A 13906-nucleotide genomic window follows, 5' to 3' on the forward strand; every position below is an offset into this window, starting at 1 on the left:
CATGCCCTTACCCTGCTGAAAACTATTCCGAGTCTCGCATTGTCTATAGCAGACAGTTAAAAGTCCTCACCACGGCATTCCAGGGCTCCACACTATGTCCCTGCCAACTTCTCCAGTTTCATTTGTTGTTCAGTGCTACCGTAGGCTCCCATCTGGTCAAGTCTAAGAATACAGTACATTCTAGTTTTTTAAAAAAGAACCCTCCATTTTCTAAAAATTACTAGATATCCATCTAAATTACACGCCTGTTCGGTACTTCACAAATTCCTGGTCTAGAGGAATGGATCTTGAAGCAGTTGCTGGTGATTAGGCACGGCTCTTCCATCGTGACCTCTGTGCCACGGCAGGAATTCCATAAGGTAACAGCACTGCCTCAGTCTCTCAGCTTATGGGTACGAATTTCTTTGGACTAAGCTTTGGATGCTCAATATAAGACATATTTTATTTTTAAATATATTTTATTGATTATGCTATTACAGTTGTCCATTCCCCCTGCTTTACTCCCCTCCACCCTGCACACCCCCTCCCACCCGCATTCTCCCCCTTGAGCTCATGTCCATGGGTCATACATATAAGTTCTTTGACTATTACATTTCCTACACTATTCTTAACCTCCCCCTGTCTATTTTCTACTTACCATTTATGCTACTTATTCTCTGTACCTTTCCCCCCTCTCTCTCCCTCCCACTCCCCTGTTGATAACCCTCCATGTGATCTCCATTTCTGTGGTTCTGTTCCTGTTCTAGTTGTTGGCTTAGTTTGCTTTTGTTTTTGTTTTAGGTGTGGTTGTTAGTAACTGTGAGTTTGCTGTCATTTTACTGTTCATATTTTTTGTCTTCTTTTGCTTAGATAAATCCCTTTAACATTTCATATAATAAGGGCTTAGCGATGATGAACTCCTTTAACTCAACCTTATCTGAGAAGCACTTTATCTGCCCTTCCATTCTAAATGATAGCTTTGCTGGATACAGTAATCTTGGATGTAGGTCCTTGCCTTTCCTGACTTGGAATACTTCTTGCCAGCCCCTTCTTGCCTGTAAGGTCTCTTTTGAGAAATCAGCAGACAGTCTCATGGGAACTCCTTTGTAGGTAACTGTCTCCTTTTCTCTTGCTGCTTCTAAGATTCTCTCCTTAATTTTAATCTTGGGTAGTGTAATTATGATGTGCCTTGGTGTGTTCCTCCTTGGGTCCAACTTCTTTGGGAACTCTCTGAGCTTCCTGGACTTCCTGAAAGTCTATTTCCTTTGCCAGATTGGGGAAGTTTTCCTTCATTATTTGTTCACATTAGTTTTCAATTTGTTGCTCTTCCTCTTCTCCTTCTGGCACTCCTATAATTTGGATGTTGAAACATTGAAAGATGTCCTAGAGGTTCCTAAGCCTTTCCTCATTTTTTTGAATTCTTGTTTCTTCATTCTTTTCTGGTTGAATGTTTCTTTCGTCCTTCTGGTCCACACTGTTGATTTGAGTCCCAGTTTCCTTCCCAACACTATTGGTTCCCTGTACATTTTCCTTTATTTCACTTAGCATAACCTTCATTTTTTCATCTAATTTGTGACCAAATTCAACCAATTCTGTGAGCATCCTGATAACCAGTGTTTTGAACTGTGCATCTGATAGGTTGACTATCTCTTTGTCGCTTAGTTGTATTTTTTCGGAGCTTTGATCTGTTCTTTCATTTGGGCCACTTTTTTGGTCTGGGTGCACCTGTTATGTAAAGGGACGGAGCCTTAGGCATTCACCAGAGCTGGGCAACCCCCCGTTGCTGTGTTGTGATGCTATTTGTGGGGGAGGGGTCCCATAGGGAGCAATGGCGCTTGCTCTGCTCTGTGCTGGATTTCAGTCACTCCTCCCACTACCACAAGCAAATCAGGCCCTTCTGGTGCTGATTCCTGAGTGAGTGGGTGTGTGTATGTTCTAGGACCATGTGGGTTTCTCCAATGAACTCTCCTTTGAGGCTGGGAGTTTCGCCTGCTGCCTGAATCCCCACAGGTGTTTTCAATCAGATGTTTTAGGCTTCATTTCCCCAAGCTGGAGCCCTGGGTTGTGCAGTCTGTTTTGATCCCCAGTTGTTCTTCCTGGTTTATCTGCATGTGAATGAGGGACCACCCACTCCGCCAGCCGCAGCCTTGCCCCCAGTCCTCTCTACTCAGCTGCCCGTCTCACCCCGCCCACCGGTCTGGGTGAATGTTCCTTCTTTATCTCCTTGGTTGTCGGATTTCCATACAGTTCGATTTTCTGTCAGTTCTGGTTGGGTTTTGTTTTTAAATTTGTTGTTGTCCTTCTTTTGGTTGTGCAAGGTGGCGCAGTGTGTCTACCTACACCTCCATCTTGGCTGGAAGTCCCCAATATAAGACATTTTTAAGGGAGCTTTATTGAAATATAATTCGCATACCATCAAGTTCATTCATTTAAATGTACGTTTTAATGGTTTTTAGTATATGCAACCATCACCACAGTCAATTTTAGAACTCTGACATCACCTCTTAAAGGACCCCTGTGTCCTTTAGGTGTCACTCCAAGCCTCCCATCCACCCCACCCCTAAGCAACCATCAATCTGTTCCCTGTCTCTATGGGTGTGCATAGCTTGAGCATTTTTTTAAAAAATGGAATAATGTACTATGTGGCCTTTTTGTGTTTGGCTTCCTTCACACAGCATAATGTTTTAAAGTTTGTTTACGTTCTAGCATGTGTCCGTTCTTCGTTTCTTTTTATGCCTGAGAAATAGTCCACGGTGTGGTTACCCCATATTGTGTTTATCAGTTGATAAATATTAGTAAATTTAATATCAATATAAGTAAATTTTCCACTTAAGTTATTGTATTTTTCAGCTCCCAAATTTTTATTTGGCTTTAAAAAATAACTTCTTTCTTTTTATTAAGATTCTGTACTTGGTGAGACATCTTTTTTGTTTTTTATTTTGAGAGTGTGTTTAGTAAAGCTGGGGACGGTGAAACAAGGAAGGGCTTAGGATAGAAGAAGCAACAGGAGAGCCCAGGCGGGCTCTGCTTTGACTTTCTAGAAATGTTACGGCGAAGAAGTGAGCCCAGGTGGGGTGCTGTCAGTGCACAGGAGAGTCAGAGAAAAGGGGGCCTTGGAGACAGGTTTAGGGGGTGAGCCCGGGACACGCTGCTGCTGCCCACTGCTCCCCTTCAAATATCGCCTCCGTCAAGAGAGTGGGGTGAAGTTATGGTTTTTAAACTAAACTTTTTATTTCTAGGCATAGATTCACATGTGGTTGTAAGAAACAGTGCCGAGAGATCCCATCGTCCCCTGCCCCAGTTTCCCAGTGAAGCATCTTACACAGCTGCAGTGTGAAATCACAACCCGGAAACGGACATAGAGATGACCCATGGGCTTTTCCAGATTTCTCCAGTTTTACATGTGCTCACGGGGAATGTGTGTGTGTGCCCACGCGCGCGTGGTTGGTTCTATGTAATCTTATCACGGAGGTTCTGTGTCACCACCACAGGCACGATGTTCCAGCGCCTGTTGCTCTTCTACAGCTGGAGCCGCCCACCTCCCTCCACCTACACTGCCTCACCCCTAACCTCCCCTAACCTCCCCTAACCAGGGAGCCGCCACTCTGTTCTCCATCTGCAACTTTGCCATTTCAAGAGTGTGACATAAATGGAATCCTACCACGTTTAACCTTTCTGATTTGGTATTTTACATGCGCCGCAGTTCCCTCGAGGTTCCTCCATGCCGTCCCATGCATCCAGTCGTTTCTGTTTATTGCTGAGTCCTTGGCACCGACATAAGTAGTGAAGTTTAGAATGTGCTTGTGGGAAGTAGGGGAAGGGACTGAGTGCAGGTGTGAAGGAGGACCGCTAACTCGGCCGAGGGTGGGGGTTAGTCTACATCAAGTCCATCTTCTCTGGTGTGTCCTTTTTACAGACAGCACTCATCGGCCTTAGTGTGTGATGGGGAAAGCAGACGATCGGACGGGTTAAGAGTGGGCTTTTGAGCAGGAGTTAGTTACCGTTTATTCACTCTTATTTACTATGGACTGGACGTTGGGCAATGCACTGACGCAGCACATGGATCATTCAATTTAAGGCCCAACGCAGCCCAAGGGGTGGACGGTTATCACTGTTGTCCAACGAAGAAATTGAAGCCTGGGAGTTTTAATTAATTGTTTCCCTATCCTAGGGTAAGTGTAAAAGAACAGAGATGGTATTTGAACCCTGGTGACTCACAGTCTGAAGCCGCTGTCGGTAATCAGTATGACGCAGAGGCTCCCCAGAGCCAGCGGTCAGGCAGGAGAGGTTGGGGAAAGTGGAAGGAGGGACACAGTTCGGTTGGCGGCACACCGGTGGGAGGAGAAGAGATCTAGGAGCCGAGAGAAGGGAGATTCCGGTCTGTACTCTGCCGCTAGCTGCTTGTGCTAACCTAAGCAAGTCAGGTAAGTTTTCTGAGACTCACGGTTTTGCCTGTAAAATGTGGAGAATAATATATCTACCTATTTCAAGGAGTTGTTGAGAGGATTTAGAGATAAGATGCAGACATTCTCCAGGACATTAAAAGTGCTACACAAATATAACTTATTTGAATAGTAAAATAATTCATTTCTAATACCACTACCACTCGGGCTTAATTATGCTCTACGAACAAAAATGTATTTTTGCCTTCCAAAATTTGAATTACAAAAAAGTAGAATAAATATGTTGACATACATGCAGACACATAGAAGATATATTGTATGTATGCGTAGATATATGTGTGAGATAGGTTTTGGTAGGACTGAAAAAAGCCATAGAGACTGCATAATATGACAAGTGTTAAATCACAAAATGTGGTCAGATTAAGTAGACAGTGTGCTGGCCTTCTGGATAATTTCCTCTGCAGCACTTTAAGAATCTGAAGTTCCCATCTTATGTATCCACATAGGAAAAGAGGTTAAAACTGGGAATAAAAGTAGAAGATTAATAAAGACCATGAAGACTGAATGGGAGGGGAATGGGAAGGGAAGCCGGGTGGGAGGGACTGTTGAAAACTGCTTCCTGCCCTCATCTAGACTTCCTGAGAATGTGCTGGTTATGTAAGGGCCAAAAGTTCTCTTAGGCAGTGACCTGACCTGCTCTGCTTTTCAGCCAGGGATCAGCGACTATGCAAATACCACCCGCAGTGGACATGTGTGGTTTTGCTCCCGGGCAGCCTCCAATCACCCTCTTCCTGACAATAGTACCCACAGTTTCTTAAGTGCACCCTTTCTTTCCCTTCTTTCAAGTCTAATAGTTTGGGTAGGAGGGACTCACCTCCTCCAAGGGTGGTGGATGACCTTAGCCTTGCCTTGGGGATAGTGATGGGCTCAGGGATAAGCTAGTGATCAAATGCAGGTGAACGAGGAGGTCTTTGGTTTGATCTGGTTGCTAAAGAAAAGGCTCTTCTTTTCTGATGATTTCTAATTGTGAGGTTGGGAGCCCAGCATGCTGCCTGCCTTTCATCACCCTCGGGTCAGCCTGTTTGAGAACGAAGCAACCCAGAGGCAAGGGGAAAGGCAGTTCTGAGAAACCTTGTTCTCAGAACTTTATTTTGCTCTCAGTTTTACACTTACATCAGCCAAGTTTAAAGTTATTTTAGGTCTAATTCCCTGTCAGTTGCAACAAAAGAGCCCCGGTGGATTATGGAAGAGATGGCCAATATCCGTTCTTGTTCCCTCCCACAGTAATAAACTGTGGTAACCAACTGTTCAGCACTGAAATCCTATGTGTTATGAAAGCCCTTAGTTCTGGGCAAACCAGGACATTTGGTCACCCAGGAGGCACGTGGGCTGCCTGGACTAAAGCCTACATTTTCCAGCCTATTATGTATAACCTGGAATGACCTTGTGATTAAGTTCTGACTAGTGGAATGCAAGTGGAAATGGTCAGTGCAGCCTCCAGGAAACCTCCAGAAAAGGAGAGAACAGGATCTCCCTTTCTTGCCCTCCATTGGCTGGCGCATGAACGTGACTTCAGGCTTCCCCCAGTCGTCTGAGATCAAGAGGAATCTGGAATGCAACCACTTGGGGGTAAGTCTGGTTCCCAGGCACCATAGTGTGCTGTACAACTCTGGACTGACCACCTCTAGACTTCTTGAAACTGAGAGAGCAATGAGCATCTGTTTTGTTTAAGCCTGAGGTTTTTCTTTTTCTTTCTATTACTCACAGTTTAATCTAATCCTAGTTCACTTACCAGTGTTTAATTGAAAGAAACCCTTTTCACATGTTTGCCTCTCAAAACATCACACCTGCTATAATTCAGTTTCCAAATTCATTTCTCTAATACGGTCATGATTTCAACATGAAGAAATACTCTTTGTTATAAATATGTCATCAATTTAGGGGTTAACCGTAGAAATAATGGGTAATGAGACTTATGTATGACACGTGTTAATAGTGAATGTTTTTGCTCGCCTACTTGGCATCCACTCCTACACCTCCTAACAGAACCCCAGCTTCATAAAGATTTCCATTTCTACCCTTCTTCACACAAGTATGGAAATAGAACTTGTTCTGGCTACTTCTCCGTGTCAAATTGGGTAGGCTATGGTATTGTAATCTAATCAAACACTATTGCACATGTGTGTGTGTGTGTGTGTGTGTGTGTAAAATCACCCCATTGGTTCCATTTCTCTGGATAATCCTGCCTGGGGCAGATTTGATCATTATGAGACCAATTTTGACCGTGGGTCAGTCTCTGGTTTTGAATCAGGTGTGTGACCCACATTAAACCAACATTTGATCTAAAATTCTGGAGTTCTTATAATTCTAGGAGGCCTTCCAGTAACAACTGCCTCCCTGTTCTTGCGACAGTCATCTCCTTAGACATGCAGCCTGGGCAGGCTGCAGTCCTGTCACTGTCAGGCCCAGGGTGAAGCCAATGGGAAAGAAGGCAAAGCCAAGAGACTTTGCGGAGAAGCGCCAGCCCTGAAGCTTGTCTCGTTTCTGGGATGTGCTTTCCAAAACATGTTCTTCCTCGTTGTATAAGCTGTAGTTTTCTGACTACAGCCAAAATTTAAGTTGCAGCCAAAATTATTTTAATACAAAGCTTTTCCTTAAGATAAGTTCTTTAGGATATGGAGAAGTGAGTGTAACTGATCTGTTGAAATTCATGTTTTGTGTGGGTATGCTTTTACAATGTTTGTTAGGGATTTAAAAATGGTAGTATAAATCAAAGGGTAGCTCTTAATGGAATCTTTGAAAGTTAAATAGCAATTATTTGTCATGTTTTCAAAGTGTTCTGTTAATTTGTATTAGGATTATTGAGACTTGTAAGATTCCAGTGAACTTCTAATAATGTACTCTATCTTTAAATGTCATGTCCCCAACAAACCACAGAACTTGGAAATTAGCTGATACTGCAGCAATACTGCATGCTTATTAGCATTAGTTTATTTGGCAGATACATCTTGCAGGAAATATGGACATTATTTACAATACTAAAGAAAGCAGTAAAACAGGTTGCCCAAGGAGTAGGGAAAATGATGAATTAATTACCTTGGGGCATGGAGCAGGAGAAACAGTAGTTTCTTGTAAGATAAAATGAGACCTAGAAAACCTAAATGTCACAACAGTCTTTCTGTTCTGCTCCTGAATTTACTCTAGAGTTTAAATTATATGGTTAAGTTCTCACTATTCAAGACCCCTCTCATTATCATGCCTTTAATTTTCCAAGCCCTTTACACAGAGCATCTTTTCATTGCATCCTGCCTATAGGAGACCAGTCTTTCTTCTTTCTCATGCAATTTAAAATTCAAAAATTGAATTGCCAATTGCTTTTTCAAATGAATGTAAAAAGTCACATTAGATAAAAGTTTTATTCAGCTTGGGTTTCCCATAAAGACCTCTAGAAGTCAATAAGACTGAATTTTTGTCTCCCTCACCAGTCTGTTCCTCCACCAGGTTCATGTGAATCAGTGAATGTCACTGCCAAGTAGCTCTTGACAGAAACCTGGAAGTCATCCTTGCCACCTCTTTCTCCTCCACTGCTCACATCTAATCCTGCCACCAAGCGCTATCGGTTCTACCCATATAGTATATCAAATTGATTCACTTCTCTCCATTTTCACTGTCTGCATTCTAGTGTGAATTACTCTAATTCTCATCTAGAGAATTACATAGTCTCCCAACTGAACTACCCACTTCTCTTTCACACTTCCTCCATTCCATTTTCCTCATAGTGTGATGGGGTACCATACCCCCCAGGAATGGGGGTGGAGTTTGAGCTGCACAGGTGTAACTGGAGACTTTGCCCCTTTGCTAAACACAGCGGCTGGAAGAGGGGCAAAGGCAGACATGATTGACAACAGCCCTCATTGGTTGGAAGGCTGGACACTACCACTAGCTTTTGGCATGATGCATGGGATTCTGGGACAGGACTTTTGAAGCAGAGCCTGCCAAAGGCAGTTTCTTTCCCCTCCCCCGGTGGTGGTAGGGGGAGGGTGCATGTCAACCGTCACCAGCAGTTCTGCCATCCGTAGCCAGTGCAGGCCTGTGAGCAAATGCCTAGTGGCACAGACTCCAAAAGACTCATGAAGCTGGACAGTGACTGGAGACCAGCCAAGCCACCTATGTTTATGATACTTTTGGGTGGGAAAAGAGGTTCCTGGCACAACCTTGAAGTGAGCAGGCAGAGGGTGACAGGGTGGTTTTTCTTTGGGTGTCTTAGAGGGAATGGGCTTTGAGACAGAAACATACCATTGTTTCCAAAGACCTTGCTGATAATAGCACTGTGAACAGACTTCTGTTCTTGTGTTATTTTCAGTTCTTGAACCTATGCAGTCGATGTCATACTCTGACTTTTACTATCCCTTAGTTTTATTACTCAGATATTTTAGGCAGAAACTTACCATTAAATAAAAATTCCTTTCTTTTCCACTGAACTCTGTCTTTGGAGATTTGCCTGGTAGGTGGCGAGCAGTAGGACCACCCCTACTGTTTGAGTTTGGTAACAATAGCAGTCAGAGGGATGTTGTTAAAATATTCTTGGATCACATCACTCCCTTGCTTGCAATACACCAATAACCTCTTGTTTCACTTAAGATAAAGACCACCGTTGTTAGCATGGCACTGAGGCCCTGGTGGATCTTCCCCTACTAACCAATCTCATGTGTTCTTTTGGTTGCAAGCAACGGAAACTGACTCTAGTTAGTTTCAGGCTAAAGACACAGGAGGCTATCAAGTATCAAGGAAAGACTGAGCAACCAAGACCTAGGCAGGTGAAGAAAGCAGGTCCTCCCCCAGGAACCTCAGCAGCAGCTGGTGGATTTGCCTCTCAGGACTGCTGACATTTAATGTGATTAAGTCTTGTCTCTGTGCTTCTCTTTTTAGTGTTTCAAATTACCAGAAGGAAGAATCTGATTGGCTTGGATTCTGCTAGATTTTTACCCCTGGATCTATCTGTTATCTACCCTTGGATCTGTCTCCATAAAGGCAGGTCTGCCTTGTTTATTACCATATATCTTGTGCCTGGCAAAAAGTAAGTGCTCATTAAATATTGAACTAGTGACCACCTAATTGAATAAATGAATTGACCATGGCCAGAAGACAGGGTCAATTAATATGGCCATAGCCAGTGGGGGCTCACTCTAGGGCTTAGGGTTCATTTCCATGGCTGTGAGTGAGGCATCCAGCTCAGGATGGTAACCCGCACTCTTCAGCCTCACCATGCTCTACTTTCTCCGTCACCAGCAGCCTTTCACCTTCTTTTATTCCTGCAAACTGCCAAGCTCTCCCCAAACTCAGAGTCTTTGCAGATGCTGGTGCCCGATATGTTCTTCTCCACGGTGCTGGTTATAGATTTATTGTCCCTCAGCTCCCAATTTATCTTTTTTGTTTGTTCTGTGAAAATATATCTATCTGGGTCCTTTAAATATATTTTTCCGTTGTCAGCCGACACTATATTAAACTTCGTCAGTAGAGGGAACTAGAGAGACACTGAGGAGGCAAAAGGGCTTCCTGGCTCCGGTTTACCTCCTTGGCAGGCTCCTGCAGCACGGGCTGCTTCTCTGGCATCAGGCTCCTGCCTCACATGCAGCGTCCCTGGCACCCCCTGGGCAGTTTTGCAGCAGAGTGCCCCAGCATGTGCAGCTTTATCCAGCACCCTGCAGATGTAACAAATTTCGGGCAAGTTCCCGAGGGTAGAGTTCCTGCCAGTCCCCCTGGTGTAGACACAGCTACACACAGCCATGAGCTCTCCCACAAGGTCTGGATCTCTGTCCCAGGGGTGTTCCTTATATCTGCTATTTCTCTAGTCTTACTTCTCACTGGCCAACCCATTGTGACTCCAATCCCCACTTGTAATTAATAATTCTTCGTGTCAAATTTTCCCTGTTCAAATTACCATGTAGCTTCTCTGTCCTGATTGGATCCCCAGGCTGATACACACCCCCACTCTTCACCTGGCTAATTTTACTCATCCTTTAGGTGTTGATTTCATTTCCTCATAGAAGCCTTCTTCAATGTGTCAAATCAAACTATATCCCTTTCCTTTTTATTCATAGCATCTTCCACATTGTTAAAATCATGCATTCATTTGTGTGATATTATGCCTTTGTCTTCTCCCACTAGATAATAAGATTTAGGAGGGAGGTGGCCATGTTTATTTACTGCTGTAGTCCCAGTGCCCACCATAACGCCTGACCCAACAATGGGCCATTAAGTGAAAAGGGCAGTAAATGTTTAATGAGGTCCTATTATATGCAAGTGGCTGGTGGCAATGAAAAAAATAGAACTCAATTCCTGTTCACAGGGAGTTGGCAAAGTTATATAAGAAAATAAGACACCCCTCCCCACACACAAAGCAGGAAAAAAAAGTTTCCTAAAGAATGACATAAATTGTAAGTACTAGCAATTCAGAAGCAATCAAGAATTTTATTTTTAAAAAGATTGTATGTTGTTTTATAAACATCCTGAAAAATTAATTTCTTCTACTTGGATTTTATCTATTATATACAAGGGAGGAGGAAAATGGAACAAATGAGATCAGTTATTTATTTTAGAAGATATTTTTGGTAGATTCATGAGCTATTACTTTCTGTCAGAAGTTTTTTAAATGTAGAATATTTTCTGCCAGAAAAATATTTTCTTTTTCTATTCATGTAGGTTTCCTAAAGTAAAAATAACTACCTATAAAAGTGGAGACAAGTCCTCATATTTCTTCTCTTCTAGGACAGGGGTTCTTTGGCTTTAAGCACTTCCTTTAGTGTGTGAGGGTGAGGGCGGACTGTTATCTGTTGATGTCCACGGTGAAACAGTCTTCTAAAGGTAGATGGTTACTTTGGCATGATCTTGGACAAATCACAGAATCATGTATTCTAGCCTTTGGAGTGGTTAACAGTTGCATTCTGTCCAGTTTTGTCCCCCGGAAGTGAGGGGCTGTCCTATATGCTCTCAGATCCCTTCCGGCTTTCTGGAGACGTGCACACACTTGAGACATCAGTTGAGCAATAATTCCCAATGTCCAGTATGTTTCCTGCCTCAAGTCCATGGTTGTTTAATGAATCAGTGGAATTGTAAATTTTATTTAAAATACACAATGAGGTTTGGCATTTTCAGGTGTCAAATGCTTATTAGTTTTGACTCCTTAGCCCACGTGGATCATATAGTGCAACTTTCCTGGCCTTCAGCTTTCTGATTAGAGAATAATATATTGACAAGATAACATGGAGTTTTTCTTCAATTAACAAACATTTTCTGAGTACGTATTATATGCTTGGCACTGAGAACAGAGAATTAATACATGAGTCCTGTCTCTTTTGTTTAGGGTGAATTGGAAAAAGAAACTGGTATTACAAGATCAGTTATAGAGACGTTGTGGTCAACCACTTATAAATCACAATACACCATTTCCTTATTTTTAGTATACATAAATAAAAAAGACTACCTTCCATAAGAACTAAGATAGAGTGGAGATTTTTCAAGATGTACTGAGTCAAACTGAAAAATGAACAAACCTGAGTTAAAGATTTGTTTGACCACAGGTTTAAAAACAGGGAATGCAAAGTGGAAGTTAGACTCGTTGACTCGGGGCTTTGAAACTCACAGTCGAGAGGATGAACTTTACACACAGCAAGCGCTTTCAGGGAGGGCCTCGAGATGTGGAACAACAAACATTTTTCCTAATGCAAAATGTTGGTATTATTGGACGCAAGACGGTTTAAGTACGTTAAACGAGAGCTAGACAACGCAGATCAGAAATAAAACCCAGCTACTAAAATCAAGATTTAGAAAAGTGACGCTCAACCACGTAGCCTGGGAACTTCCACTGGTGTTTGGAGTTCTCCAGCCAATTATTTCTCGGAGACTTGGATGAGCTACAAGAGAGCCATCGTCAGGCTGTCCATTTCTGACCAGGAGATCAGAATTAAGCAGCTTCTTCACTACAAGACCAAAACCCACAGTCCTATTTCCGGACTTCCCAGTCCACTCCAGGGCGAGGGACAGCGCACCATTCGCCCACCAATTTCTTCCCAGCCCCCAGCGGAGAGAGCTGCCTTCCCATTGGGTCAGCGTGGGATGGACGTCTCCAATTGGCTTAAAGAAGGCCCGACGGCACACCGCCTCCAAAACATCCTTCCTGCTCCAGATTGTGGGAGGGAGGGGAAGTTCCTGGAGAATAAAACATCCCAGAACGACCTTTCCGGGCCTGGGTCTGCACTCCTCCGGAGCCTGGGTCCCCTCCACCAGCAACGAGCTCCGCCCCCACGCCACGCTGGAGCCTGGAGCCGACAGGTCAGGTGACTACAGGCCAGCGTGGTCACGTGGCTGGGGCGCGCCCTCCCGTTGTGGCCATGGCGGCCGCGGCAGGCTCCGGTGTGGTGAGGCGAGTGGAGCAGCTCGGAGACCTGGCTCAGGCCCACATACAGCAGCTCAGCGAGGCGGCTGGCGAAGATGGTGAGGGAGCGGAGCGGAGGGGGGCGGGCGGGCGGCCTGTGTGCCCAGCTGGCTCTCCGTGGCCCTGGGGGCTGGGGCTGCGGCCTGCGGTCCGCGCGTCCGGCAATCAGTCTGTAGTCCGCCGATCAGTCTGTAGTCCGCCCTGCCTAGCTCGGAAGCCCTGAAGCCGAGGCATTGGCGTCGACGCCGCGCTTTTCCTAACCTAGGAAAAAACCGTTAACAGCTCAGACAGCTCCGTGCTGCTCGCCTTTCATTGTCTCTGTAACGAGTGGCGAAAAGGGCGGAATTCGGGTAACTACACCCGAAAGTTTACCCGAGTGGTTAAAGCTGAATGACAGCGCGCGGGCAGTGGTGGTTTGGGGTGCTGGAGGGGGCTAGGCGAGTGTGGCAGGCACACTTTATGGCCACACTGTAAATTTGTCTTGTTTGAGGTTCTCAGCTCAGCTGTAAACAGTGTCTGCAGAAGAGTTTTAACACGAGTATAGTGTACACGATTCTTTCCCGTACGTGGTCATAATTCTCACAAGGACTGTCAGGGTTAGAAAACTTCTGGAAATGCCCAAGCAGTTTCCATAAGCAAAAAAAAAAAAAAAAGTCGAGAATTGACTCGACTTCTGATTTTAAGTCCAGTTCTGTTTCATTATTTCTCAGCTGCCTGTAGATTTTACGTGCTTCTCACAATACAGATCGGTTTTTAAATTTTTGTGAACTCGTTATCGCACTCATAGGAAAATAGTACTGGGACATTTATTTACCCAAGTGATTGAATAAACAGTTGGTGAATTTATTGAATGGGGTCTATGATGAAATAGCTCTAGTGAAGATTATTTGCCGGATTACTTTTTCTTAGGAGCATGTTCTTGACAACCCACAGAGTGCCCAGAAGCTGACCTCTCTTTCGGGTTATGGTAAGCAAATCCCAGGATTCACAGGAATAGTTTGTTCACGGGCGGTAGTGGCTGTCACCTGCGAGTGTATCTGAGTTACTTCTAACTAAATGAGCTGGTCAGTGATCTCGCCCCACTCCAGCT

At 44.2% G+C, this 13906-nt stretch overlaps 1 protein-coding gene across 3 annotated transcripts in view; it reads left to right on the top strand.

The window, feature by feature from the left end:
* Positions 1 to 4166: 4166 nt before the first annotated feature.
* The window catches only part of RIMOC1 (RAB7A interacting MON1-CCZ1 complex subunit 1), a 28733-nt gene continuing 18993 nt past the window's right edge, over positions 4167 to 13906 (top strand). The window contains exons 1-2 of one of the 3 annotated variants that reach the window (XM_053914567.2): positions 4167 to 4403; positions 5838 to 6011. In XM_053914567.2, the coding sequence (XP_053770542.1) occupies positions 5996 to 6011 (16 nt within the window). In that variant the 5' untranslated portion in view covers positions 4167 to 4403; positions 5838 to 5995. Of the gene's footprint in view, positions 4404 to 5464; positions 6012 to 12533; positions 12876 to 13906 lie in introns of those variants that run through there. The other 2 variants (XM_053914564.2, XM_053914561.2) reach the window with 2 other exon arrangements.

This window comes from Desmodus rotundus, chromosome 1 (genome assembly GCF_022682495.2).
Source record: "Desmodus rotundus isolate HL8 chromosome 1, HLdesRot8A.1, whole genome shotgun sequence".
NCBI lineage: Eukaryota > Metazoa > Chordata > Mammalia > Chiroptera > Phyllostomidae > Desmodus > Desmodus rotundus.